Genomic DNA, 26,898 nt, shown 5'->3' on the forward strand with positions numbered 1-26,898 from the left:
ATATATATATATATATATATATTAGGGCTGTCAAAATTATCGTGTTAATGCGCGGTAATTAATTTTTTCAATTAATCACGTTAAAATATTTGACACAATTAACGCACATGTCCCGCTCAGACAGTATTCTGCCTTTTGGTAAGTTTTACAGCAAGGTTTTTTTGTGCTGTCTAACAGCGAACTCTTGTGGTCGCTTTGCGACATGGTTTATTGCTTTCTTGCCAGTTCATTATGGCTGCACGACATCTCGGGCTGACGCCTACGTTGTAATGTTGTGCTTATATGATCCTTGGACAAGATTTGTCCGTAAGTATGGTTGTTGTAAAGAATGTACATATTATGTTAGTAAGTGAAATGTTATATTTTTTGTATGAGACGCTTTTTGTTTATGTTTAGTGAACCTGTATAGCGTGCTAAGCTAACGTTGTTGCTAATGCAATGCTTGTGTAGTTTTTTTTGTAGTTTCATTACGGTCTAAAGAGGACAGTGGTTTGTGGCCATTTTATTAATAAATCAGATGAAAAAGGAAGAAGTCTGATTATTAAGGCGTCGTTCACTAGCTGTCTAGCTTTGGAAAAAGTAGACGCTTCGGAGTGAGGACAGCATAGACAGATTTAAATGACAGTAGAGTGAAATGCCCACTACAGTCCTTATGTACCGTATGTTGAATGTATATATCCATCTTGTGTCTTATCTTTCCATTCCAACAAATTATTTTACAGAATATATATATATATAATTTACAGAAAAATATGGCATATTTCATAGATGGTTTGAATTGCGATTAATTGCGATTAATTACGATTAATTAATTTTTAAGCTGTAATTAACTCGATTAAAAAATTTAATCTTTTGACAGCCCTAATATATATATATATATATATATATTTGTAAAGGGCTCCACGGACAGCAAGACTTGTTCTTCTTAAATGATAAACGTCATTATGAGTTATAATAATTTAATATTAAAACCTCTTGATGTTTTCATTTCAATAAAATTTGTGAAATTAGTTTAACTAGGAGGTCGCCATTGTTGTTGACGTCGCAGGGCAGTGACGTCAGATGGTTACGCTGCCGGCCTTCCAGAGTATGACTGTAGCGACATAAATACGTCATCTGTTCAACCCTTTCAATTTGCACCTGAGAGAAACATTAAGGAGCATGACAGCACTGTTGATATTTCACAAAACGGGCAGCAAAAGCAAAATGAATGGGATGAGACGTGATGAGTAGGGGTGTGACAAAATATCGAAATGGTGATATATCGTGATACTTTGTATCACAAAAGGTTATCGATATTAGAGGTGTCCATCGGCATTGCACTCACGATTTGATTCGTTTACGATTCGGAGGGCCACGATTCGATTCATAGGGTTACGATTCGGTTCGATTCAGCAATGCATCGCGAAGCCTGGGATGCATTAAAATTCTCAAGCAAAGCATATTTTTCGTGAATCACAAGGCAACACAAGCGGTCAGACATTAAACAACTTTTTATTGGCTCTTGTGTCACTCCTGGTTGAAGTCAAATGAAAATACTTTCAGATATATATATTTAAAAAAAAAAAAAAACAGATCACAGCATTTAATTGGTGCTTTGAATGAGACCAGGGCTTTCTCTTTTTTTTTTTTACACACAGTAGCAGCCTTTCACACAGTGCAACATCTGAACTCCTGTGCAAAATCAGTAATAACAGTCACTGTATTTTAGTCACAACGACCCATCAATAAAAATATTCAAGTAAATATTAAAGAAAACGACAAAGAAAATATTGTCGTGCAGCAGTATCTTTATAACAATATCAATCCAGGGATGAATTCAGTTACAAACAAAACATCAACTAAATTGCAATGTAGAACAAAAGTAAAATGTAGGCCTAGCCCACTATATATGTGCAATCAACTTAGAAATGCAATCAGTAACTACCACATAACAATAAAAAAATAATGAATTAAAATGAAGTGCAGCTGCATTTTAACAGACATAACGATTTGTTTTAACATGAGGAAATATCAGTTTTTTGCAATCGAGAGAGCAGAGAGATAGTAGAGGTTAGATCGGGCCTAAAAAATCCAGCCCGACCCGACACGGCCCGCTGGTATTGAAGCCCGACCGGCTTGGAGTGACGCGGAAAAAAAAAAACGCAGCAGCAGCAGCAATTTATTTTCATTTCTTTGAGTTGGCAGAAAAAACGCAAGTTTTCTTAATGTTTAAATAATCTACATATTTTTATGATCATTATAAAAGCATTTACACAACGAAATAACGCTGGGAAAGTTTAATATAAAAAATAAAATAAAAAACATGCGATTTTGCATACACACAGAGGAGAAGATTCAAAAGGATCACATTTGTGTTGCCTTTGTGTGCATAAAAAAGTGTCTTTTGTAACGAATTCTCAGTTGGCAGAAAAAAAACGCAAGTTTTCTTAATGTTTAAATAGTCTACATATTTTTATGATCATTATAAAAGCATTCACACAACGAAATAACGCTGGGAAAGTTTAATAAAAAAAAAAAAAACATGCGATTTTGCAGACAAACAAAGAAGATTCAAAAGGATCACATTTGTGTTGTCTTTGTGTGCATAAATAAAAGTGGCTTTCGTAACGAATCACAAGCGCCACAGAAGAGGAGAAGAAGAAAAAGCGGGTGGTGACACTGCTTCATGTGCGTGCACAAACAAATGCACAATACAGAGAGCCTGCTCTCGGTTTTATCCCATTAAAAAAAAAAAAATTATAATTAAATAGTCCGGCGCGGTGACTCGACCCGACCCGAACGTGAATGCTTAACATTTTGGGCCCGACCCGACCCGTTAGGGTTCGGGCACAAGATCTAACCTCTAAGAGATGGGACATAACATAACAATGGCTGAAGCGGAGAAAGAGGGAGCGAGAAAGATTATTGATGCACCTAAGACATTGAAAGCAGACATCTGGAGACATTTTGGCTTCTACGAGGTTGGTGGGAAACTTGACCAGAGTTATGCAGTGTGTAAAAAATGAAACATGAGAATAATAATACAAATAGGGGAAACCAAATCCGTTGCATCACCGGAATTGTGCAGGGAAAATTGTGGAACGTACTTATATATTTTAAGATGCGCTGATTCGATTCGGCTAGTTGCATCGAATCGAATCGTCCATGCCCCGCATCGGGATGCATCGCCGCATCGATTATTGTTGACACCACTAATCGATATGCTCCTGCCAAGAATCGAGATATCGTTTTAAAAAGGTGTCAATGTCTAAAAAAATTCATAAATAAAAAGGAACCAACAAGTTGCTACCAAAATCTTCCACCATTGCTCCGCCCTCTGAATTTGATCCGCCGGACGGTCGCCAGACTCAAGCGCTGGAACAGCGGTGAGTCTGGTATACCAGGCAAGCCAATGAGTGCCATCTAAGGGTTAAAAACAAATCGTAATTTGTGCATTAAACGGTTAAAATTTCTGAAATAGTCAGGGATGAATACATTTGTGTGGGCTACATTTATATAATTGTTATTTTTTATTAGCCCCATCTCATATTAGTGGGGCACAAGTGGAGAGAATCTGACTCGGGGCACGTTTCAAGGAAAGATGAAGATCAAGGATTTACTCGCTTGTTTAATTTCACACTTGATGGGTGGGGAGGCACTCCTGAGACCCTACTATTTGTGTACGATCCATGAAAAAGTCAATTTCACGTAATATGTTTCCTCCTTATATTGACAACAGACAATTACACTGCTTGAAACTAAATGGGACTACTCCATGGAGCGTCATTAAAAGGGGAAAAAAAAGCCTAATGAAAGCACAACATGGGCGTATTAGACTACTGTGGTACAGTTTAAAGCTGCTGACATGATATTATCACATACTGCTTATAAAATACCCAATTTTAGACTATTTTAAAGAACAACCTTCCACGTGAAAATGACATCAGGCTGGTTTATTGTGAATTTAGCAAAGTGCCACACATACAGTACACGTTGTCAAATCAAAGCTTCTTAAGAAGGTTTTTGTCTTTTTATTCAAGGATGCTGTTGTTGAACTCGGCGAGGGTTTGACAGATTTAGGTTGCCAGGATGAGTCCTCATTAAGCACACAGACGGCACAAATTGTGCTCGAGAGGGTTTATTTCACTTTAAACCTCCTTTGGAATAGAAAAAAAGAAGAAAAAAAAGGTCATGATCCTTAAAGCTTGACAAATATTGGCGCAGTAAGTGATGATGAATCACATTAACAAACCAATTCGAAGCAAATATTCCCACCCTCTTACCGCAAACCTATGCATTCTTCTTATCAACTTTTTTCGTCCTTCTACAGCAAGATGTTGAGAAGTTTACAGACATCGAAAAGCTCTACCTCTACCTTAAGTTGCCTTCTGGTCCCAGCAGTGGCAATGATAAAAGGTACTCCTTTTATTTCACCTTCAAACACAAGCGAGCACATTTGAATCAAGGCTTTCATTTTACTCGCCGAAGCTTCCTCGTCTTTTCGGCTCATATTGACATTTTTTTGGCGCTGTTGTCTCATTCCTTGTCTAAAACAATCCTCTGCTACATCACAGACGCTATTTTACGCTCTAAAAATCTGAAAAAAGAAACTGCAAGCCTGCTTTGTATTGTTGGGGGCGATCACGCGTTCATGCCAGCTGTGTTATTAACCAAAACATTGATCTATGTACAGTAGACTTTTGCTATACCTAGCTGTCTGTGTTTCATTTGTTTCCCCATATCTATTCATCACCCCAACCCCCAAATTGTGCCCAATTGGACTGAGAATGAGAGGGGGTCGTCCACTCCTGGATTATGGTATTCAAGTTTCTGTCTTCACAAGAAATGATGCGTCCCAGTGGAGGACAGGGCCTCATTACTGTGCTTTCTCTTCTCGCACCACGGCAGCGATCAGAGTTCCATGTCATCGAGTCGCACTCAGCAGATGTATGCCTTCAACTGGATACGGAATCACCTAGAAGAGCACCCCGAGACGTCCCTCCCAAAGCAGGAAGTGTACGATGAATACAAGTGAGTGTGGCACGCTGGCGGGTGTATACGATTAGACGGGGAATAGTGTCAAAGCGTTTTGAGTACCTTGAATTTAGAAAAGTGCTATACAAGTGTACACTAGAGGAGTTCCAAAAAGTCGATTATTACATGCATCGTGATTCGACACGTGATGATTCGATTACGATTCATAAAGTTTCAAAAGCGATGTTTTTCCCTCAACTTTATGGCAGCCGCTCGTAGCAGAACGAAATTCAAGACACGTCTGCCGCCGGGCACCGTTAACAGGCCTGCGCACGTTATGATGGATGCTGCTGGTTACTGAGAGAGAGATCTACTCCTTTTTAAAAGATTGGAAAATAAATATGTGTATGAAAGGGGCAGGGACAGAAGTGCAACCCGGTGGTCGCGCTTTTGTGCGCAAGTTATTTTTTTAGAGCAAGAGGGGAAGAGAGATAGTTCGTTGCTCCTTGTCCTTTAGATGTCCAGATGTAGTTTTAAGGCATTTCAATTGAAAAATGTCCTGAGTGTGTTGCTAAGACCAGTGTGCATCTAAAAGAGGTGAGTACACGAACCCTCTTGTACTGTTTAGCCTTTATTGTTGTTGTTTTTGAGATGTCAATAGTTAGCGCCGAGCGCTAAGCTAATTAGCTAATTCGCTAATGTGTGTTTCATATGCAGAACGTGTAAAACCCCGATTAAGTACAGCGAAATAGTACAGAATTCTGTGAAAACAAAGTATATTGGTTAAAAGAAGTCTTATTTCGAAAGACACTTTGTTTCCAGAAAATGTGGAATTCATTCCACCTGTGTAAATTTTATTGTATTGTTGAGAGAAATAAGTACTCCCTTTAAAATGGTTAATGTTTTTGCACTTTCTTGTAAAAAAATAAATAAATAAATAAAAAAGCAGCTTAAGGGCAGCTTTTTGTTGTATGGGCATATTTCCATCGTTCCTATTGAATCATTAGGATATTTTAAATAAATAATGGACATAAATTTGTTTGGCTACTGTATTAAGTAGTAGTGTACGATGCATCGATAATCGTGATAATCGCGACAACCGCGATCATCGTCAATACCGCGATCATCATTTAATAATCGGATCGTAGCACCCTGAATCGTAATCGAATCGAATCGCAGGGTGCCTAAGATGGCAGACCCGTGGTGTACACCCATTTGACATCAAGTCCATTTGGACTGGGAGCCCTGACAGTGCCTTCAGTGGCAGCCAATGAGTTAGTCAATAGTAGCTCGTTAGTAGTAGCTAGTAAGTAGATCTCTGTTCAAAAAGGTTAATGATCTTCAGTGTAATATTTCAAGACAGCCAGGAGCTGCTTTTCCATGGCCTTTTTTTTTTTTTTGCAGAAAAAAAATACATATTTCCAAAATGTCAGCAAAGTATAATTGCGATTTAAGTGTTTCCATTGAAAGGTGTTTTTTGAAAAATCCTTGTGACTCTTGTCAAGTTTTATCCCACAAGATTTTGCTAAAGAAAAATGGACGTCCAAAACCTTGTGTGTGGATTTGCTCAGGTGACATGTTAGAAATTTTTCGTGATTCAGTTGTGCTGTCGCGGTGTATTTTAATATGGAAGTGTCTCAAACACATCCTCATGAAAGGGTAAGAACCCCCCCGAGTCCCCCCCCCCTTTTTCAAAATTAAGGTGCCTCCATTTTCAGTTTTGCAAATCACTGGGGTAATGGAAACAGCTGATGTTAGCAAAAGATTTCCATTTCGTTTGAATGAATCTTTGTTTCCAAATGTCATTTTAGTTGTTTTAGTCAAATTTTTGTTGATGAAATAATGTAAAATTATAATCATCTAAAAGTGTAGTTTACTGTATTTTGTAGACAAAAATAAACGTACTGTATGAACATGGTAATATGTGAACTTTTGCTGGGCTTTCGACAAGTTCACCTAAGCGGTGGTCGAGTACCACCATTGATATAAAGGCCCACTCTATTGGTACGTTAATTCATCCTGGGTAACCAAAGACGACATTTATGTTCATGTTCAAAATGCATACTGTTCCACTGATTTAAGCATTTTTTAAATCCATTCATTTGTAACATAAACTCGCTTGTACTGAAGTTACGTTCCATATACATTCCTGAAATTGATTTCCAATTAAATTTGATGGTGTTGTGAATAGGGGTGTGACAAAATATCGAAATGGTGATATATCGTGATACTTTGTATTCCAAAAGGTTATCGATATGCTCCTTCCAAGAATCGAGATATCGTTTTAAAAAGGTGTCAATGTCTTTAAAAAAAAAAAAAAAAAAATTAGAAGGAACCAACAAGTTGCTACCAAAATCTTCCACCATAATAGTGCCTCAGTTAACTCTAAGGCTGCATTGACGGTGCACAACGCCCAATCTATTTAGACTGAGAACATTTGTTCATTCGAAACCAGAGCATTCACAGTCAATCTGTCCGATTTTCAGGGCACTCGCGGTTCATTTTAGGGCATTTACAGGTCATTTCCTGTTGAGTTTGAGTCACTGCCTATTCATTTAGGTGATTCCCAGGTCACTTCCTGTCTGTAACTCAAAACAAACAGGAAGTGACCCATAAAATACCCCAAAATCAACAGGAAGTAACTGAATATCAACAGGTAAATGACCTTGAATGGCCCAAAATTACCTCATTGTCTGGCATTGGCTGCCACTGATGACTATAGACCCTACTCACGTGACGTCACAGCCACGCCCCCGCGCCATGATGTCCGCATACTCGCCATAGAAATGCATTAGCGCTTCGTAAATTCTTCCTATTATTGCACGTTTTACTGCTCGTCAACATTAATACTCAAAATGGTGAAGTCGTGTGTGGCGGTCGGTTGCAAAAACAGAGAAGATAGACGGAGAGACTTGAATTTTTACCGTATTCCGAGAGACACGAAGAGGAGGCCGCGATTGACTGCTGCAATTCGACGAGACAACTGGGCTCCAAACGACTACCACAGATTATGTAGTAGTCATTTTATATCTGGTAAGATGCATTTAATATATATTTAGAGGGTTTCGGGCTGACAACCACAATTAAGATCATTGCTAGGCTAATCGCCGACAACATACACGTATGTATGTAGTTAGTGCTATCGCTAAACCATATAAACATTAAAAGCCCTAGCTCCATTGACAAATGACATGAAATACATTAGACTTGACAGTGGATGTTAGCAAGAACAAAAGATTTTCAATTGAAAATTTCGTAACTCACCTTCCGAGCACAAGATTCCTGCCGAATTTTCGTGTACGAGGACGTGTTTCACCTAACCAGCAACGTAGCATTTATAAGCCTCCAAGCTCTTGAAGTTTTTCAAATTTTCGTGAGAATAGGCTGATTTTGTGTGGGTATCAGATGTCAGGCGAAGCCAGCGGGTCGAAAAACATCGATTTAGGCATCAAATACGGATCTGGCGAATGGATAAACTGAAGCTTTTCCACGTAACGCCTTTTATGCAACGGATCCAATGAGTTTACAGCGTCAGATAACACCGGGGCTTCCATGAATTGCTCTATAACTTGCTCGACTAATAGAAAACAATGAGAATAGGTCTGAAAAAGAGGTACAATATGGCGGCCGGAAACAGCGACACGCCCATTTTGTGACGTAGGTGAGTAGGGTCTATAGACGCTCAATCCGTTTGAAGTGGGAGGGATGGCAACGAATGTTCATTCGCTGCCACCCTCCCAGTTCAAATGGATTGGACGTCTCCAAGTGATAAACTCATTCCAATTCACAACAGAAGCTTGTTTTCTGTTTATCAGTTGTTTGTAGAATATCCTACAATGATTTCCTGACCAATGTATCGATAATCGTTGTATCGCCATATTGTCAGATCGTTATTGTGAGCTTTATATCGCAAATCGTATCATATCGTGAGGTACTAAGAGGTTCCCACTCCTAGTTGTGAAGACACATTCCTAAGTATTTCAATTTTGTTGGTTATTTTCAGTCCAAATGACTTATGATTGGATCACTTATCTGGCAGACATTTGCATCCTATTTTTACCTGTTAACCCCTAAATGTCAGTGCACTCTATCAATGGCAAAATAGTTTATTTAGTCATCGTCTGATTTTTGTCTGGAAGAACAAACTGTGTTTGGCTGTAACAGTGATGAAAAAATGATCAACAAAATCAAAATGCACACAGGCATGAAAGTGTGTTTTGGTAAGGCCTTGCGAAACCTTATATTTAACAAGTAAGCCTGTTTAATCGTGTTTTCTTAATCCGCACCTAAATTTGAGCACAAACGGTCAACAAGCAGTGACTTTTGGTTTTTCTTTGTCAGTAGTCCCCACAACGAGTAAATCATTTGCTCCTGATCAAATCAGGATTTGTGATGATTGAAGTAACTTCCAAATTATTGCCTTTGATTTTGAACTCTGTTTTCTTCACATACTGCTACTTCTTTTGCAGGAGCTATTGTGACAATCTCGGCTACAATCCATTGAGTGCAGCAGACTTTGGGAAGATCATGAAGAATGTCTTCCCCAACATGAAGGCACGTCGACTAGGGATGAGAGGAAAATCCAAATATCCTTTAAATTAATTTAAATTTCTTTTTTTTTTCATACATCCAATTCCTTTATCTCCTATGTCATGAAATTTGTTCAAACCTGATTCAAATTACAGTGTATCACAAAAGTGAGTACACCCCTCGCATTTCTGCAGATATTTAAGTATATCTTTTCATGGGACAACACTGACAAAATGACACTTTGACACAATGAAAAGTAGTCTGTATGCTGCTTATATAATAGAGCTAATTTATTTTCCCCTCAAAATATAGCCATTAATATCCAAACCTCTGGCAACAAAAGTGAGTACACCCCTTCGTGAAAGTTGTCAATATTAACATACACTGTCATGCTGGAACACTGCCCTGCGACCCAGTTTCTGGAGGGAGGGGATCATGCTCTGCTGCAGTATTTCACAGTACATGTTGGAGTTCATGTTTCCGTCAATGGAATGTAACTCTCCAACACCTGCAGCACTCATGCAGCCCCAGACCATGACATTCCCACGACTATGCTTGACTGTAGGCATGACACACTTATCTTTGTACTCCTCACCTAGTCGCTCCCACACATGCTTGAGACCATCGGAACCAAACAAATTAATCTTCGTCTCATCAGACCATAGGACATGGTTCCAGTAATCCATGTGCTTTGTTGACATGTCTTCAGCAAACTGTTTGGGTGCTTTCTTGTGTTCAGTCTTCAGAAGAGCCTTCCTCCTGGGATGACAGCCATGCACAAAAATTTGATGTAGAGTGCGGCGTATGGTCTGGGCACTAACAGGCTGCCCCACCTCTTCAATCTCTGCAGCAATGCTGACAGCACTCCTGCGACGATCTTTCAAAGAAAGCATTTGGATGGGACACTCAGCACATGCGCTCCGCTTCTTTGGAAGACAAACCCGAGGCCTGTTCTGAGTGGACCCTGCTCTTTTAAAACTCTGGATGATCTTAGCCACTGTGCTGCAGCTCAGTTTCAGGGTGTTGGTAATCTTCTTGTAGTCTTGGCCATCTTCATGTAGTGCAACAATACGTCTTTTAAGATCCTCAGAGAGTTCTTTGCCATGTGGTGCCATGTTGGAACTTTCAGTGGCCAGTATGACAGCGTGTGAGAGCTGCACTACAAATTTGAACACACCCGCTCCCTATGCCCTAACACTAACGAGTCACATGACATTTTGGAGGGAAAATGACAAGCAGTACTCAATTTGGACATTTAGATGTAGTTTATAAGGGGTGTACTCACTTTTGTTGCCAGGGGTTTAGATATTAATGGCTATATTTTGAGGGGAAAATAAATAAAATAAATTGTGTCAAAGTGTCATTTATTTCGCCATATTATTCAAGCAGATAGTTGTTTCTTAGTCACGTCTGAAGCTGCCGCCCCTTTCACTTAATTGGCTCACCACCAGAAAGTGACCAATCCACATTTTAGGGGGCTAGATCACTCCCATAATGAACACACACATCTAACACGAAACACCCACGCATTATAGGATTTATAAACACATATGACACAAAACACACACGCAGTGTACTATTCGTAAGCACATATCACATGAAACGCACACATTTATCAAATGTTTCTGAATTGTCTTACGTGCATTTATAACGTGCTATTAATTTGAAATTCCCACTCACGAGTGTATAGATCTTTTTGAGACTCATTTAGCACAGCCGAGAAACACACTTGCATTTTTTCTAAACGAAGCCCTCTTAAACAGCCAATCACATGGGCTGGGCTGTTTTGTTGCATCACTGCTGTGCGCCTTCGAGTTCAGCATAAGAAACTTCGTCTGGCTGGCAACTTTGGTGAAGTTTGCCGGATTTTCTAAATAAGTGGTCAAGCCAGCCGCGATTTCGCTCAGTTTCGTTTCTCTTTCAGATTTTATTGCACAGAGGCTGACAATTTATGTGGATACCGTCGGGTTTATAAAAGAAAATAATGACTGAGTCATCGTGTGGAAGTGTAGTCTAGTGGTATGAGTGGTTGACTGTCACCTAGGAAGCGTCGGTTTGAATCCCGTTACAGACTACTTTCATTTACTTGTATTTTCCTCAATAAAAACATGAATTGTGGCTGCCTCGCTATTTATGAGACTGATCTAGCCCCATAACATTAAGCCACAGTACGATGTATTGGTTCGGAGAAAAGCAAAAACAAAAAAATTCCAGACAAAAAAAGCTTTTTGTGACGTTCTTAGCTCCTCATTAAATGTGGAAGTGTATTTGTGACCAAACTTCAGAAATTCATTGTATTCAACCTTGTATTCATTGTATACAGTAGTTGCTTCTTGGTCACGTCTGTACCTCCCACTTCTTTCTCCTGATTGGTTCGAACATCAGATGACCAGGGAAGTGGTTGGACACAGTGTTGCCAACTTGGCGACTTTCTCGCTAAATCTGGTCGTTTTGACAAAAAAAGTCACTCGTGACAAATTCAGTGACTTTTTCTGGTGTTTTTTTTTTTTTTATTCACTTTTTGCTTCCCCCACAACATTATTCCTCTATCATACGGGGTCAATTACAATTACATGCACATTGCCAATTACTCTAACTAGGTGATGATGTCATCAAACTACTTTCAGGGCAGCCAATACTGGAGAGTTTGTAGCCGGTTGGACAGTTGAGGTTTGAGAGACGGTACTGTATGATGAATCAGGAAGTACAGTCTTGCTTGCAAGGCTAGTGACAAAAGATAACCTAACCAAAGTTTATTACATAGTCTCACCTCTTGAGGGCGCTGACAACTAATTTTAGTGAAATCCAGTATCTCCTCTTGCCCAAAAGCAACTATGATCAGCACCTGAATGATGACCAGCGCTGAGAGAAAAAAAAAATAGACAGATGCCTTTTTGTTTTGTAAACCTTAACTCATTCCAACATATTGTTATAGCGGGTTAAGGAAGAAAGCTTTTGTCCACATGCCATCATTACCCAACTTGGATCTGCAGAAATCAGGCGATGGGGTACGTTCGGCTCTGTTAACATATAAAATGTGTGATGTTTTCCTTCACTCACGTGTCTTCTGCTCTATCTCAATTCCAGTGTGAACTGATGGAGCCGGCTGGGCAGTCCCCGAGTGCGGAGGATGAAATGAGGTCAGCTGCGTGTGGTTTGGTATGCGAGTGGGCCCAAAAGGTCTTGAGTCGTCAGTTTGACAATGTGGAGGATCTGGCGCGCTTCCTGCTGAATAGCCACTATATTGGTACCAAGTCCATGGCTGCGCTCACTGTTATGACAGGAACACCTACAACAGGTAAGGATGATATTTTGTAATTTTCATACTGTACAACGTATCTGGCTATAAGATGCACTTCCAAATTTCACAAAATCTAAGAAAAAATATCATATACAAGCCACAACTGACTGAGTGCAGGTGTCCACATTTTAAAAATGGGATATTAACAGGGACAAATGTTAAACAGAGTTGATTGATCAAAAATCTCTTCATGAACCAAATTAACATGACCAACATGCTTAATTGCCTTCTCATTCAAATGCAGTGGCCTGTCAGGGGAGCCAGGCAGTACAACAAGTCACACACTTGTTCTCTGAGCCAGTCTGAAACTAAAAACGATTAACAAACAATAAATTAAAAAACAGCCTATTACATTTATGGTAAAGAAAACATAATATCCCGTTACCTTTATTTACGACAGGGTGATCTGCCCCCACCCCCAAAAGAAAAATCACCTTTTTTTTTTTTTTTTATATGAGCTGATTTTGATTGATTGATTGATTGATTGATTGATTGATTGATTGATTGATTGATTGATTGATTTAGAGCAGTAATAAAACAACAAGAGTAGGGGAAAATAAATAATAGTAACTAATGTTGATTATGTAGCAAAAAATAATAACAAATACATATATGCGTAGCTCGAAAAGGAGTGGGAAGCAGCAGAGCATTTTTTTGGGTCCCACCCCCAATTCACTCCCCAAAAATTCAATGTGAATACAGTCCCTTCCCAATAACGTCATCATCATCCCACTATCACCACCGCCATCACTACCACCGCCATCATCGTCGTCATCACCGCCATCCCCAAATTTTGATTGTACATTCAAAAGTCACAATATATGCAATAGCAGCTTTACCGGTGCTCATGGTGATAATTGTTGAAATGTGCATTATTCATAATCCAATGTTATTTGTGGACCTGCTGCCAGAGGGAAACAACCCCCAGGTAACAGAACCACTCATTGCTACGTGTCCTAGCTGTGCATTAAAAGACAAGATTTTGTGCCAAGGGGTTAGCATCCAGCATCAGAGCTCCCCCTTGCCAGCCCTATACTCCAAGTTATATTGAATGTGTAGACATATAAACATGTTTGCATGCTAGTTTGCATCTATATACTGTAGATATGTTTAACCATTTAAATATTACCATCAGCACCGACATTCTATTTTACTCAAAGAATTGTTTATAACGATAAAATCTGGACTCAATTAGATTAGAGCAATAGTGACAACACCAACGATGAAAATAACAGTTATGGCCACAACAATAATGACAATGATGGCAACAACAGCCATGATAATAGTGATGACATCAATGATGACAACAAACCACTTACAAGTATATGACAACTATACTAATCATAATGATAACTAGGGGTGTGCCATCTTAGGCACCCCACGATCCGATTTGATTCGATTACGATTCAAGGTGCTACGATTCGATTTTTGAACGATGATCACGGTTATCGCGATTATCACGATTATCGATGCATCGTACAGTACTGATTAATAAAGTAGCCAAACACATTGATATCCATTACTTATTTGAAATATCCTTATGATTCAACAGGAATGATGGAAACATGCCAATACAACAAAAATCTGCCCTTAAGCTGCTTTTTTATTTATTTATTTTTTACAGTAACAGTAAAGTGCAAAAACATTAACCATTTTAAAGGGAGTACTTATTTCTCTCAACAATACAATAAAATTTACACTGGTGGAATGAATTCCACATTTTCTGGACACAAACAAAGTGTCTTTAGAAATAAGACTTCTTTTAACCAATATACTTTGTTTTCAAAGTGTTACTTCCCTTGTGTAACTCTTGGAGTGAGAGGTGGAAATCACAATTGCTCTTGATCACTTTTAACTTGTGGAGTTTATTGCCGAGCATATAAAAAAACAACACTACACACACACTCATTACAGCACGCGCACTTTCTTCTCTCCCTGCCCACCCACACGCACACACGCCTGTCGGCTCCCAGGCAGCACTTGCAACAACAGATTTCTGTACTATTTCGCATGTTTGTAGTGTTACTGCTGTACTTAATCATGGTTTTACACGTTCTGCATATGAAATACACGTCAGCGAATCAGCTAATTAGCTTAGCGCTCGGCGCTAACTATTACCATATCAAAAACAGCAACAATAAAGGCTAACTAAACAGTACAAGAGGATTCGTGTACTCGTCTTTTATAGATGCACACAGGTCTTAACAACACACTCAGGACATTTTTCAACTGAAATGCCTTAAAACTACTGCTGGACATCTGAAAGACAAGGCACAACGAACTATCTTTCTTCCCCTCCCGTTTTAAAAAATAACTTGCGCACAAAAGCGCGACCACCGGGTCACGCTTCTGGCTCTGCCTGTCTCATACACAAACTTATTTTCCAGTCTTTTTAAAAGGAGTAAATCTCTCTCCCAGTAAAAGGGAGCATCCATCATAACTTTGTGCGTGCGTCCGTTAACGGTGTCCGGGCGGCAGACGTGTCTTGAATTTCGTTCTGCTACGAGCTGCTGTCATAAGTGAAAATCAACGTTTTTGAACCTTTATGAATTGTAATCGAATCGTCACGTGTCGAATCGCGATGCATGTAATAATCGATTTTTTTGGAACTCCTCTAATGATAACACAGATAATAACAAGGTTTTCACAATTTTTGTTTATTTTTTACTGTTTTTTTTTAAGAATCTGCTAAGAGATTATTTTTGTAAGCAAGTGAACAGTGTTTTCTATTGCATATTAGCAATAAGCAACAGGACGTTAAAAAAAAAACTATTATTATTTTAGTACCCAATATGTGTAATTTTCTTTATTATGTGTTTAAACCACTTTAAAACCATTAATTCTTTGGCACTCTTTTGAGGAACTGTTTCAAATGTCACAGTTTGTTTGCATATACGGTAATATTGTATGATCAGCTGATCACGAAGAGTTCCTCCTCATAGTGATTGATGAACTAGGCTCAGTTCTAGCACATCCATTTTGTCGTAGCACACTGTGTCTATCTGTCCGTCTTCAATCTGTTCAACCACCCGTGACTAGCCTTAAACTATTCTTCTGTAATAGCATCAAGCATCAGACGGATTTTGTCGGCAATAAAGTGATAGGGGCCCCTCGTAGGAAACGGTGGCGAGCCAACCTTTTTAAATGTGTTTAACCACCCATAGTCAGCCTTAAAGAGCATACGACAGGAGAAAAAAAGTCTTAAATAGCATTATTATGTTAATTAGAATCATATTTTGAGACGATTCGACTATATACAACAATTTAGCAAAGCGCAGATGACGAGAAATTTGTCTTTTAATCTGCCTGTTAGCCACGCCTACCATTATAGGGCTCTAGCGTCCCCAACAGGTGGATGACGTCAGCGGGAGAATGGGCTCATCGGTTTTACTATTCAGCCCATTGAGGGGGAATTATTCAGAACGCGAGGAAAACGCGACGAAGAGAGCCGCAAAATGTTATTGTTTCAGTCTCTCTACTCCAATATTTTTACAGGATATTCTTTTTATCCAAGTATTTTTCTCCATTAGCTAAATAAATGGCTTGAGAAGGACCAGTCAGCCCGTCGAGGGGGAACTATTCACAACGAGGAAAACGCGACGAAGAGAGCTGCAAAAGCTAGACAGCTAGTCGACATGCTAACCCGAACCGAGTGATGTTTCAAAGTCTTCGAAGCGGAAAATCACACATAACTAGCCCGGATTATTTGACATGACGACTGGGTTGTCGATTGTCTTCGCGCATCGGCAAACCGCCTGGCGGAGAGCAATTTACAGTTCGTTCCCCGGAGGAGGGCGGCTGCAGTTGTTGTGCAGCTAATGTGCACGAGGAGAGCTTTTTACATGATCAATGATCAAACGTAACTAGTAGTCCTTTATTTAAAGAAAGTTTGTAGTGTTTACTTTGTAATCACTGTATTAATATTTGACATAATACAAAACAAGCTGTTTACTCAGTTCCTCGTAAGTCCAATGGTCCCACAGTAGTAGGGCTTGGCCAATATCCACGGTGAATGGGAACCTTTTGAAACTCCAAAAAGGCGCACACGCCTCTCCCTCATAAAGCAAGATTTTTCTGCAGCCGTTTGGCTGGCGTGATGCAAAAAATAAACGTATTAATCCGCAAAATCATCTGAATCCTTAGTCCTCATACACAACAGTACGGCTGTTTAGTGAAGAGGACGCCTTCTCCCGTACACGTCACAGCGCCCTCCTCCTCAATGCAAGACCGAAGCCGAAAGTCACTCTTTTTCATGGCGAGGGATTCAAAAAAACTAAATAAACTAAATAAATATAGCGATCGCTTCCACACACATCCAAGCGGTCCATATCATTCAGGAGCATAAAATACCGCGTGTATTATGAAATAAACATGCTTTTTCGTGTCACATGCACTTTAAATCATTCTTTTCTGGCGGTATGTAGCATCAGTCGGAGCCCTATTTGTCGATAAAATCACCAAAGCTTTGATGAAGAGTGACGAAACGGCTGGTAAGGTTTGTCATTGCAAGCAGCTGAGAGCCATGCTGTCCATTTGATGATGACTGATATCTATTCTTCTCAAATATGTCCAACCATCCATGGTTAGCCTTAAATTGTGAATGGAAATGATTTTTTTTTTTTTCCAAAGAGAAAACATGAAGCGTGTTAGCCCCCCCCCCCCACACCCTAAAAAAAAAAAACATAAATAAGCCATTTCATTATTAGATGAAGAGAAAAAAAGTAGTGCAGTATCGTCTGAAAATTAAAGTAAATTAAGTTTTCACTTTCAGGTTTAAAATCATTCGGTGTTTACATTTTGTGCTATTGTTACATCAAGTAGGATGTGCCACATTTTTTCCAGAATTGCTGTGATTGTCATTCAAAACGCAGTTAATAGTCATACTTGAGCTATAGGTGGCAGTATTGCAATAGCAATGTGCACCAAGGTGCAGCATTACTTCCAAATTGCAAAACATTTTGTTGGCAACATTGGATTGGGCAAATGTTTTTAATTTATACGAAAAAAAAAATCTTATTTCTTTGACTATTCTTCAATTTTGCAGGCATGAAGACACCAACACCCGCTTCTGCATTTGTGCCTACGGCCGAGGCAAACTCCTTCCAGCCCCAGGTGAAGACTCTGCCCTCACCCTCTGTTGATGCAAAGCAGCAACTGCAGCGGAAGATCCAGAAAAAGCAGCAAGAGCAAAAGCTCCACTCTCCTCTACCCAGCGACACCCAAGTCAAACGAACGGAGGTCAGCACACCTGGCCCGACCATCCCCTGCGGTAGCCCTGCTCTGCTGTCCCCTCAGCCCACTATAGGCATCGTAGTAGCAGCTGTGCCCAGCCCAGTCACGGTATGTAACCTTTAAAAATGTCCATTAGTACTAAGGATACAACAATACTCGGTTTTATATTGAACCGTTCGATGTGCCATCTTCGATTTAATACGCAAAAACATTCGATATAAATGAAAAGCTCCCAAAATATATATTTTTTATTTTTGTGGACTCTCTCTCCGGCGCTGGTTTGCCTTGATAAAACAAACTCTGAGAACGCTCCTCTCCACTAGCAGCCCCCCTCATCCACTCCTCCCTCAAACTGCATGAAAGGTGGGAACTGTGGCGTACGAGGATCATTGCTCGTGAGGAAAGACAGAAACTTAAGGAGGCGGCTCGACGGGTTCAATGTCGTACAGATCTGCTGTTTGGCAGTATTTTTGGTGTGCTGACATGCTATCCCCTCTCGTCGAACAAAGACTGTCTTTACGGATATGTACAACAAAGTCCGCCATTATATTGTTGCCGACTTGGCTGCTACGAATAACCTCGCTTTGATCACAGTAGGGCTGGAGCTATCGAATATTTTAGTAGTCGATTAATCGATGGACTAGTTAGTTCGAATAATCGGATAAGGAACATGAAAAATTAAAATACCTGAGCTGAGCCTCAAACGGTATAATTTTTTTTTTTTTAAATGAGGATCTACAGTATGTACAACAAAAAAACAATTGGCTAAATTACATTAAAAAATTCCGCTGACTTAAATGCTATAAAATGCAAAAACTTTATTTACAATGCTTTATACAAATGGTTCAGACACATATTCCTACAAAAATCCGCTAAATATACCTATAAACTAAATTATGAATGCATTAAAAAACATGAGCGCAAACAAAAACTTAGCTTATTTTGGTCTTAACGGGGAGCAGTTGGATTCAGCCATGTGAAAACAGGCAGACCAGAGGGCAGTGTATACACCCTAATCAATAAAACTAAATGCAAACACTTTAAAAATAAACCATTACAATGCCACTTTAATTAAACGAATACTTGAAGCAACAAAATTTAATTCAAACATATTTTTCTAATCGAATACTCGAGTTAATCGATTAATCGTTGCAGCACTAGATCACAAACAGCTTTACACATTGGGACAGAGAGAGCTAACTCACGGTTACATGATGAACAATGAGTGGCAAATCAAGAGCGCTGTACTTCAAACTCGTCCTGTTTATGAAAGTCGATTGTCAAATGCTGGTGTTGTGCAGTAATGAGCAGACGTGACTTCTGTGGCGTTTGTCTTTTTTAATGCCCTGAGTCGACAACACTCGTGGGCGCACACACTAGATATCATCAAATAGCAACCTAGATGTGCTACGTTAGATCCCAACGCCAAGTCCCATGCCATTGGCTTAGAGAGCCCAGAGTGATCATGGGACGTGTAAAAAAAAATAAAATAAAATAACCCTTGTATTTTTTGTTTCAGACCATTAAGTGTATGGAATCGAAAACCGCGTGCCTCGTATCGAAAATCGCACCGAACCGTGACTTAACTATATCGTTGCATCCCTAATAAGTACATTGACTTAGGAGAATCACCAGATAAATTTAACTTGTCAGTGAACTTACATCTCTGTCTTTTGTCTTACTGCCTTCCATTCTGCTCTCAGGTACAGAGAAGCCGGCAGCTAATGACTTCTCCGAGCCCTGTTGGTACAACCGAGGGAAAAGTGCTGCCTGTAAATTTAGTGGTTACACAGTCGCTTAAACAATCCCCCAAAACCCCTCAGAATATCCCAGCGAGTCCCGTGGGGGACCGGCTGGCCCGGCACGGCACCAGGTACGCTCAAATCCTGCCCAAGCCCTCCGCCACTAGTGCCATCACACTTCGGTCCCCTCCCACCCTGCTCATTACCAACAGCCCCATTAAAACTGTGATGCCCACTCCGCACGTGAGCTCGGTCAATGTTGTAAAGATGACTGCCATTGCATTAGCTCCCAGCAGCAGCAGCAGCAGTAGTAGTAGTACTACCAGCAGCAGCAGCACCGTGGTACGTCCTGCCTCGGCCGGGACGGGCACGACTTCCACCTTAGACGAGTCGCAGGCTGCATGCCATACTTCTGCGGTCAGAGCTGTTGCCTCCACTTTAACCCCCTGTGCTGATGCCAAGGTGTCTGAAGCTGGAAATCACAACTCTGGGGCGGAAAAGACTGGCATTGCCACTTGCGAGGAGAGAGTGGCAAAGTTCAGGGCCGCCAGTGAGCCAAGCTTTTCGGTTAAGAGTTCTCCGGCAACTGTGTCCAGGATGAAGAATGACTCTGTATCCCATTCCACCTCGGTAGCTATAGCTGGGATTCAGGACAGCAATAACAGTAACTGCCATGACAGCACCTTGTACTTGACTGTTGATAATCACAACTCCATTGGCAACATGTCAGCCAGTGGATGCTCGATCAGTATTCCAGCTTCAAAAGACCCTTGCACAGATTCCAAGAGTCCCAGAAAGCGCACAGGCCCTACTACAGAGTCGCATATTATTCCTGTGAAGAGAGTATTTATATCTCAGCAGCCGCTCGCTGCAGCTGACAATCCCAAACATGGAATCAGCGCTGCAGTGAAGAGGATCCCACGACCGGGTACTCCAGCCCGACCGGAAAGCGCACCGTGCAAGGTGACTGTGAAACCCACTTCGGTCGGTCCCGTGCAGATCTTGGAGCTCTCAGACTCGCCCGTCACACACATCCAGGGCTCGGCGACTGTTGTCAAACCGCAGGCTTCCATGGCGAAACAGGAAAACCGTTCTCTTGGCGACACTGGGGCCGAAGCGGCGGGAACGTCCGGCCGAGGCTTGTTGCAGCAGATCGCCACAGACGCACGTGCCATCCCAACCAACTCAGGAGCACACAATGCCTCTGTGATGAGTGAACTAAAGAGCACAATATGGGAAGAGGGTCAGCTCGATGAGCTACGCAAGCACCCGTTTGCCGTGCAGATACCAGCAGAACACAAGCAAGCCCCAACAAACCAGCTTTCTATTCTAGCCCAACCCACCGACACCCCTAGTCAGCTGGCCTTAACGCAGGACATGGTCGACTTTGCGGGTTCTCAACCCAACATGGACTACTTCCCGTTCAACGACGACGACATGACACAGGACAGCATTGTGGAAGAGCTCGTCCAGATGGAGGAACAGATGAAGCTGAAAGGACTTTTTGGCAGCTGCGTGGATGTTTCGCTCCAAGGCCAGCCGGCTGGCAACCAGAGCTCCACGCTCAATGCTCACCAGGCTGGCACAGCTTTCTACCAGTCCGCCCACGGCAGCACCACCCCGGTCCAAACCCCCACGCCTACTCCCACGCCTACTCCCACACCTACCCCCACCTCTGAAGTGACGCTTAGCCACAGCCTGACAAGAGAGAGTCCCTGCTCCCGCATGGCTCCCGTCACTCCCGTAGACAGCGCGCTGGGTCGCCACACACCTATCAGTACACCGCTGTCCAACTGCAGCAGCAGCGTGCCTCCGAGCCCAGTGGAGTGCAGGAACCCTTTTGCTTTCACACCAATCAACTCCAGCATCACCGGTTACCACGACGCCAGTATCGTCACCAGCAGCCCGGTGAAACCCATGCAGAGGCCAATGGCAACGCACCCCGACAAGGCCAAACTGGAGTGGATCAACAACCGCTATAACAGCAACTCGGCCGCCCCCTTGTCCAACCATAGCATTGGTATACTTCCTAGCTACCAAGACCTGGTTGACGATCAATTTCGTAAACCGCACGCTTTTGCGATTCCTGGCCAAACATTTCAAGCGCAGTCCAGGCCAGATTCAGCTAATTTTGGCCCTTTGACCCCTATTTCCCCTGTGCAACAGCAGCAAGTAACTGGTGGAACCACGCTGACTAAGCAGGAGAGCTTCGCTGTGCCCGCACCATTGGACAACAAGGCACCAACGACGTCGGCGTCCAGTACTTTCCGCTGCCGCAGTGTCAGCCCCGCTGTGCGCCAGAGGAACTCCAGCGGCAACACCGGCCCACAGACCGCCGCCAACGCTAATACCTCCGGCGCCACCCTCACAGTTGTCTCGCCCTTTAACTCTGCCATCACCTCCGAAGTGCTAAGCATCCTATCCAACACGCAGTCGGTCAATTCGGTACACAGCATGGTCCAACGCAGCCAGTCCGTACCCTTAAACATCATGATGCAGAGCGAGTTGTTGCCCGTGCAGGGCCCGAGCAACACCGCCAAAATCACCAACGTCCTTCTCAGCAAGATGGAGGCGGAGGGGGACGAATCGGTCCGCGGCCTGGGGGTAAACAACCTCCCGTCTAACTACACGGCCCGCATGAATCTCACGCAAATCCTGGAGACGGCCCCGGCTTTCGCCACGGGAACGTCGCACCAGACCCCGATGCCCGTCGACCCCGGCCCGGCCGCATTCGAGCTCCAGCGGCACAGCTATCTGGCCGACGCCAGTGGAGAGCAAGCGAGCTTCTCCGCCGGGGACACCCAAGCACAAGAAGCGCCCGGTGAGCCAGACCAGCAACAGCAGACGCAGCGGGACACGGAGGATGAGCAGCAGCAGCAGCAGCAGCTGGATTTCAACAACACCGTCAAGGACTTGTTGGGGGACGACACTCTCAATCCCAGCTCACAGCTGGTGGGTCAGGTGGCCTCAGAACTTAACGCAGTGGCGTCAGACTTTTCGAACGACATCAGGCTGACCACAGATCTGTCCAGTAGCATCACTGACCTTAACACATTGGACACCAATCTGCTGTTTGACCCCAATCAGCAGCAGGAACAATATGAAGACTCGACACTGGAAGAACTAAAGAACGACCCACTATTTCAGCAGATATGCAGTGATACTGTGAACTCTGGCTTTGACTGGCTGGAGAGCAAAGACCAGCCCACAACAGTAGAGATGCTGGGCTGATCTTAACTTTTATTCTCTACCACTTCTCTCCTGTGTCACTCGTTCGTTTGGTGTGTATCTCGTATATCTGTTTTTTAAACTACAGTTTGTTGGGACTTGTCTGGACTTAGTCGTCAGTTCTGTTCAAAAGTGCCAGGCTTTACCCTTTCGCTCTTTCATCATCTCGCTTTCTGACGATGGTCCGTTAACCTTCACCTTCTTTCCCATTGCTACAATCAGAAACAAATCGTTGGTAGTAAAGGAGGGAATGAAGCTGCATTTGGAGAAACAAACATCTTCCATGTTCGAACAAATCATTCATGCAATATCTCTATTGAACAAACACTTGGAATTGAGGCGGATAGGCGATTTGGCACATTATGACATTATGACATCACCAAAAATGTTGTAAACACTTTTCAGTCTGTGCGGTTCAACCAAATGTAGATAAAAGGTTGGTAGCGGAGGTCTTTGGATGTTTGCCTGCCATATCAAATATTAAGAAGGGTAGCGACTCAGGCTGCCAGGTGCTGAATTTTTGACAAATTCTTTCTACTTTATCATAAACCAAATCAGTGGAGAACTGATTCTTGCCTGAGCATTGTTGATTTTTTTTTTCTTAAAAGCCTAACTCGTACTGTTGAATATCTTCTAAAGGGAGTAAATGAAACGGTAGGGGATACCATGCGATTCCAGGCCACTTGTCGGACTAAACATGGAAAGGAATCAACAACTGGCTGCCTTATTCCTTATGTCCAAGGCCTTATGCCATCTCTAGAGAAACTGTACATAAATCTCAACGTAGAACCATCCAGAGCGTCTTCGTCATATCAAGGCAGCTGTTACTCTTGATATTATCAGCACTATTCCTGATTCTTTTTTTTCTTTCGCAGTGTTAAAGCGTAGGTGTGTTTTTTTGTTTGTTTGGGGGTTTTTTGTACAGGCTAGCAATTACACTGTGTGTGACATTGCATTTAGAGGAATTTGATATACTATCTTGAAACCAATGGCAGGCACGCTTGACGTCATTGTCTTTAAATTTCTTCGTTTTCTGCATGTTAGAATAAAAGGAGAGAAAAAAATCAATGGTTTGGAGAAGGCTCAGCTACATAATAGACAAGAGGCAGAAAAATATGCATTGATGTCATCTTGAATGAAATGTGTGAACCAGCCTTATTTCCATGCCAAAGATTTCAAAAAACCTAAAGAGATTATTACACGTGGTCATTCCTAGTTGAAATCAGCAGAACTGGTTATATGGAAACCTTTTATTGCATCTAAGGAAAAGGATAAAGTTACATAAATTCTATGTACAGTATGTATATTAGGGAAGTGGCCAAAAAGTAACCATGGACCTGCAAAAGCATGTTGAAAACAATCACTACTATGTGATACAACAGGAGGCTTACTTGAGTTTTTGGCAATTGTCAATGTTGTACAAGTCATCTTAAAGCTCCATTTGTAAATAGGATAGATACATAGAGATTTGATGTATCCGGACACTATATTCTGGCCATTATTATAGCTAAGTATGTGTCATTTAAAAGATGAAGAAGAAAAAAAAAAGCTTAACAGATGTATAGTTGGCAAGATACTGTATGTTGTGTGTTACATTTCTGGCTTAGAGTGTCGTAAAAGTAATGCTGTCTGGTCTTTGCTTGCTGATTTTATTTGACTTTTTGAGGTGGAGAAGCAGAAGGGCCTGTGCTTTGAACAGGAGGGGGGAAAAGTTGCGACACTCTTAGCTGATGGCAAACATTTTTGCGACAAAGCCTTTCATCAGACACTGGAAAAGAAAAAACATTCGCTCATAATTCAACAAACTTCAGAGGTCCACATTATTGCACTAAATTTTTACGACACACGCCTTTGCCACGTCTTAATGGACAAATGTAACGATAAATGCCCACAACAACAACGAAAAGATATTTTTTATGACAATGTAAGGAAATTAACTGTCAGAAAATGACTAATTGTCTTGTAGCAAAATGTGCATTAATCTCAGTGAGATACACATTTCTTACACATTCTCATACATGAGAATATGAAGCATTGAGGGAAAACAAACATTGAGTAACCTTTAAAAACCTACGTGCTCATTGTGTTGATAAATGATTGTACGCACGCATGTGTGATGTCTTCTGTTGTACTTTATATATTCTCGATGACCTCCGTCTGCTGTGATTTGGGCAGGTTCTGTTGAACATACAGGCAGTGCCAGTTTTGTCCGCTACTTCTGTCGTTTGCTGTTTACTAAGTTAACATTGTTCTCTTGTCTTATGTTGATGACTATTTTTTACATTCAATATGTGTCAAAAGTTCAGTTGTGAAGACATGTTCCTGCAGTTTTGTTTTCTTCAAAGGCACTGATATTTGAATTCTTAATGAAGGAAATGCACCTCTTCTGAGCTCCACCAAGCATTAATTTAATCTTTGACTGACCCAGAACAAACTCTGTTTGACTCCTCAATTCATTTTTACCAGTAAAAGAAAAAAAAACCCTCCTCTGTGATGTTGTCTGGTGTACTGCTTAATGTACAGTAGCTTGTTAATATTGCAAACGCGTTGTTCCTTTTTTTTCCTCAATGGAAAGTACTCACTGGTGAGATTTTTAAAGTGGTTTTAAAAGCCAATAAACTTTTTTTTAAAGAACTTCCTAGTGTTTTCATTGGTGGTCGTTGCCGGTGTGGAATGTGAGCTCCTTTACCTGTGTGAGAGGCTAGGTTGGTCACATGACGTTCACGATGACGCGAAGGCAGTTGTTGTCATATCACATGAATAAGGCTAGATGTCTATGGAGGTAGATTTGTGTCTTTATTATTCAATCAAAAAAAGTTGCTTCAATCAAATGAAAAGTTGCTTCAATCCAAATATATATTTTCAATCGAAGAAAAAGGCACTTCAATCCAAAAAAAAAAAAAAATGTGTTTGGATGCAAAAATAAATTTGAACCTCAAAAAAATATATTTCAAAACTATTTTTCTTTGATTGAATGATTTTTAATTTTTTTTAATGAAACATTTTTGATTGAAGTCATGTAATTTTGCGTTTACACCACATTTTGGCTAGGACATTTGTGTCTTATTCAATCAAAAAATAAGTTGCTTCAAACAAAAAAATATATATTTTCAAAAGAAAAATCACTTCAATCAAAAATTTAAAACAATTCAATCGTAGAGAAAAACGTTGGAATGTGAAAAAATATTTGAGACTCAGAAATTCGCTTTTGAACACTTTATTTTTCATTCAAACTGTTTTCTTTGATTGAAGCAAACCTTTTTGTGTTTGAGCCATATTAGGGGTAGGACATTTGTGTCAAAATCATTCAATCGCAATAAAAGTTGCTTTTATCAAAAAACTTGTTAATCAAAGAAAAAATCATTTGCAAAAAGATATATTTTTTGAAAATATATTTTTTTATTTGAAATATATATATTCTTTATTGAAATGTCACTTTTTTTGAAAAGCAAAAAGTTAGCGGAACTAGCGTTGAATCTTTGTGTCAAAATGATTCAATCGAAAAAAGTGCCTTCAAAACTTTTTCCACTTCAAAAAAAAGTGCGTTCAAAACTTTTTCCACTTTGGAAAAAAAAAAAAAAAAAGTTTAAAACTTTTTGCTTTTCAAAAAAAGTGACATGTCAATAAAAATATATATATATTTCAAATGAAAAAATATATTTTCAAAAAATATATATTTTTGCAAATGATTTTTTTTCTTTGATTTAAAGTAGTTTTTCGATTAAAGCAACTTTTATTGCGATTGAATGATTTAGACACAAATGTCCTACCCCGAATATGGCTCAAACACAAAACGGATTGCTTCAATCAAAGAAAACAGTTTGAATGAAAAATAAAGAGTTCAAATACGAATTTTTGAGTCTCAAATATTTTTTTCACATTCAAACCTTTTATTGAATTGACTTTTTC

The 26,898-nt window shown here is 40.8% G+C and overlaps 1 protein-coding gene across 2 annotated transcripts in view; it reads left to right on the plus strand.

Annotated features, from left to right (window-relative positions):
• The window catches only part of LOC130916230 (DNA-binding protein RFX7), a 34,204-nt gene extending 8,126 nt beyond the window's left edge, over positions 1-26,078 (plus strand). Inside the window, exons 3-10 of one of the 2 annotated variants that reach the window (XM_057836765.1) lie at positions 4,313-4,397; positions 4,713-4,800; positions 4,891-5,013; positions 9,426-9,542; positions 12,410-12,494; positions 12,574-12,784; positions 17,832-18,127; positions 19,723-26,078. In XM_057836765.1, the coding sequence (XP_057692748.1) occupies positions 4,313-4,397; positions 4,713-4,800; positions 4,891-5,013; positions 9,426-9,542; positions 12,410-12,494; positions 12,574-12,784; positions 17,832-18,127; positions 19,723-22,992 (4,275 nt within the window). In that variant the 3' untranslated portion in view covers positions 22,993-26,078. Of the gene's footprint in view, positions 1-4,312; positions 4,399-4,712; positions 4,801-4,890; positions 5,014-9,425; positions 9,543-12,409; positions 12,495-12,573; positions 12,785-17,831; positions 18,128-19,722 lie in introns of both variants that reach the window. The other variant, XM_057836766.1, reaches the window with a different exon arrangement.
• The last annotated feature ends 820 nt before the right edge of the window (positions 26,079-26,898 follow it).

This window comes from Corythoichthys intestinalis, chromosome 5 (genome assembly GCF_030265065.1).
Source record: "Corythoichthys intestinalis isolate RoL2023-P3 chromosome 5, ASM3026506v1, whole genome shotgun sequence".
In the NCBI taxonomy this organism is placed as follows: Eukaryota; Metazoa; Chordata; class Actinopteri; order Syngnathiformes; family Syngnathidae; genus Corythoichthys; species Corythoichthys intestinalis.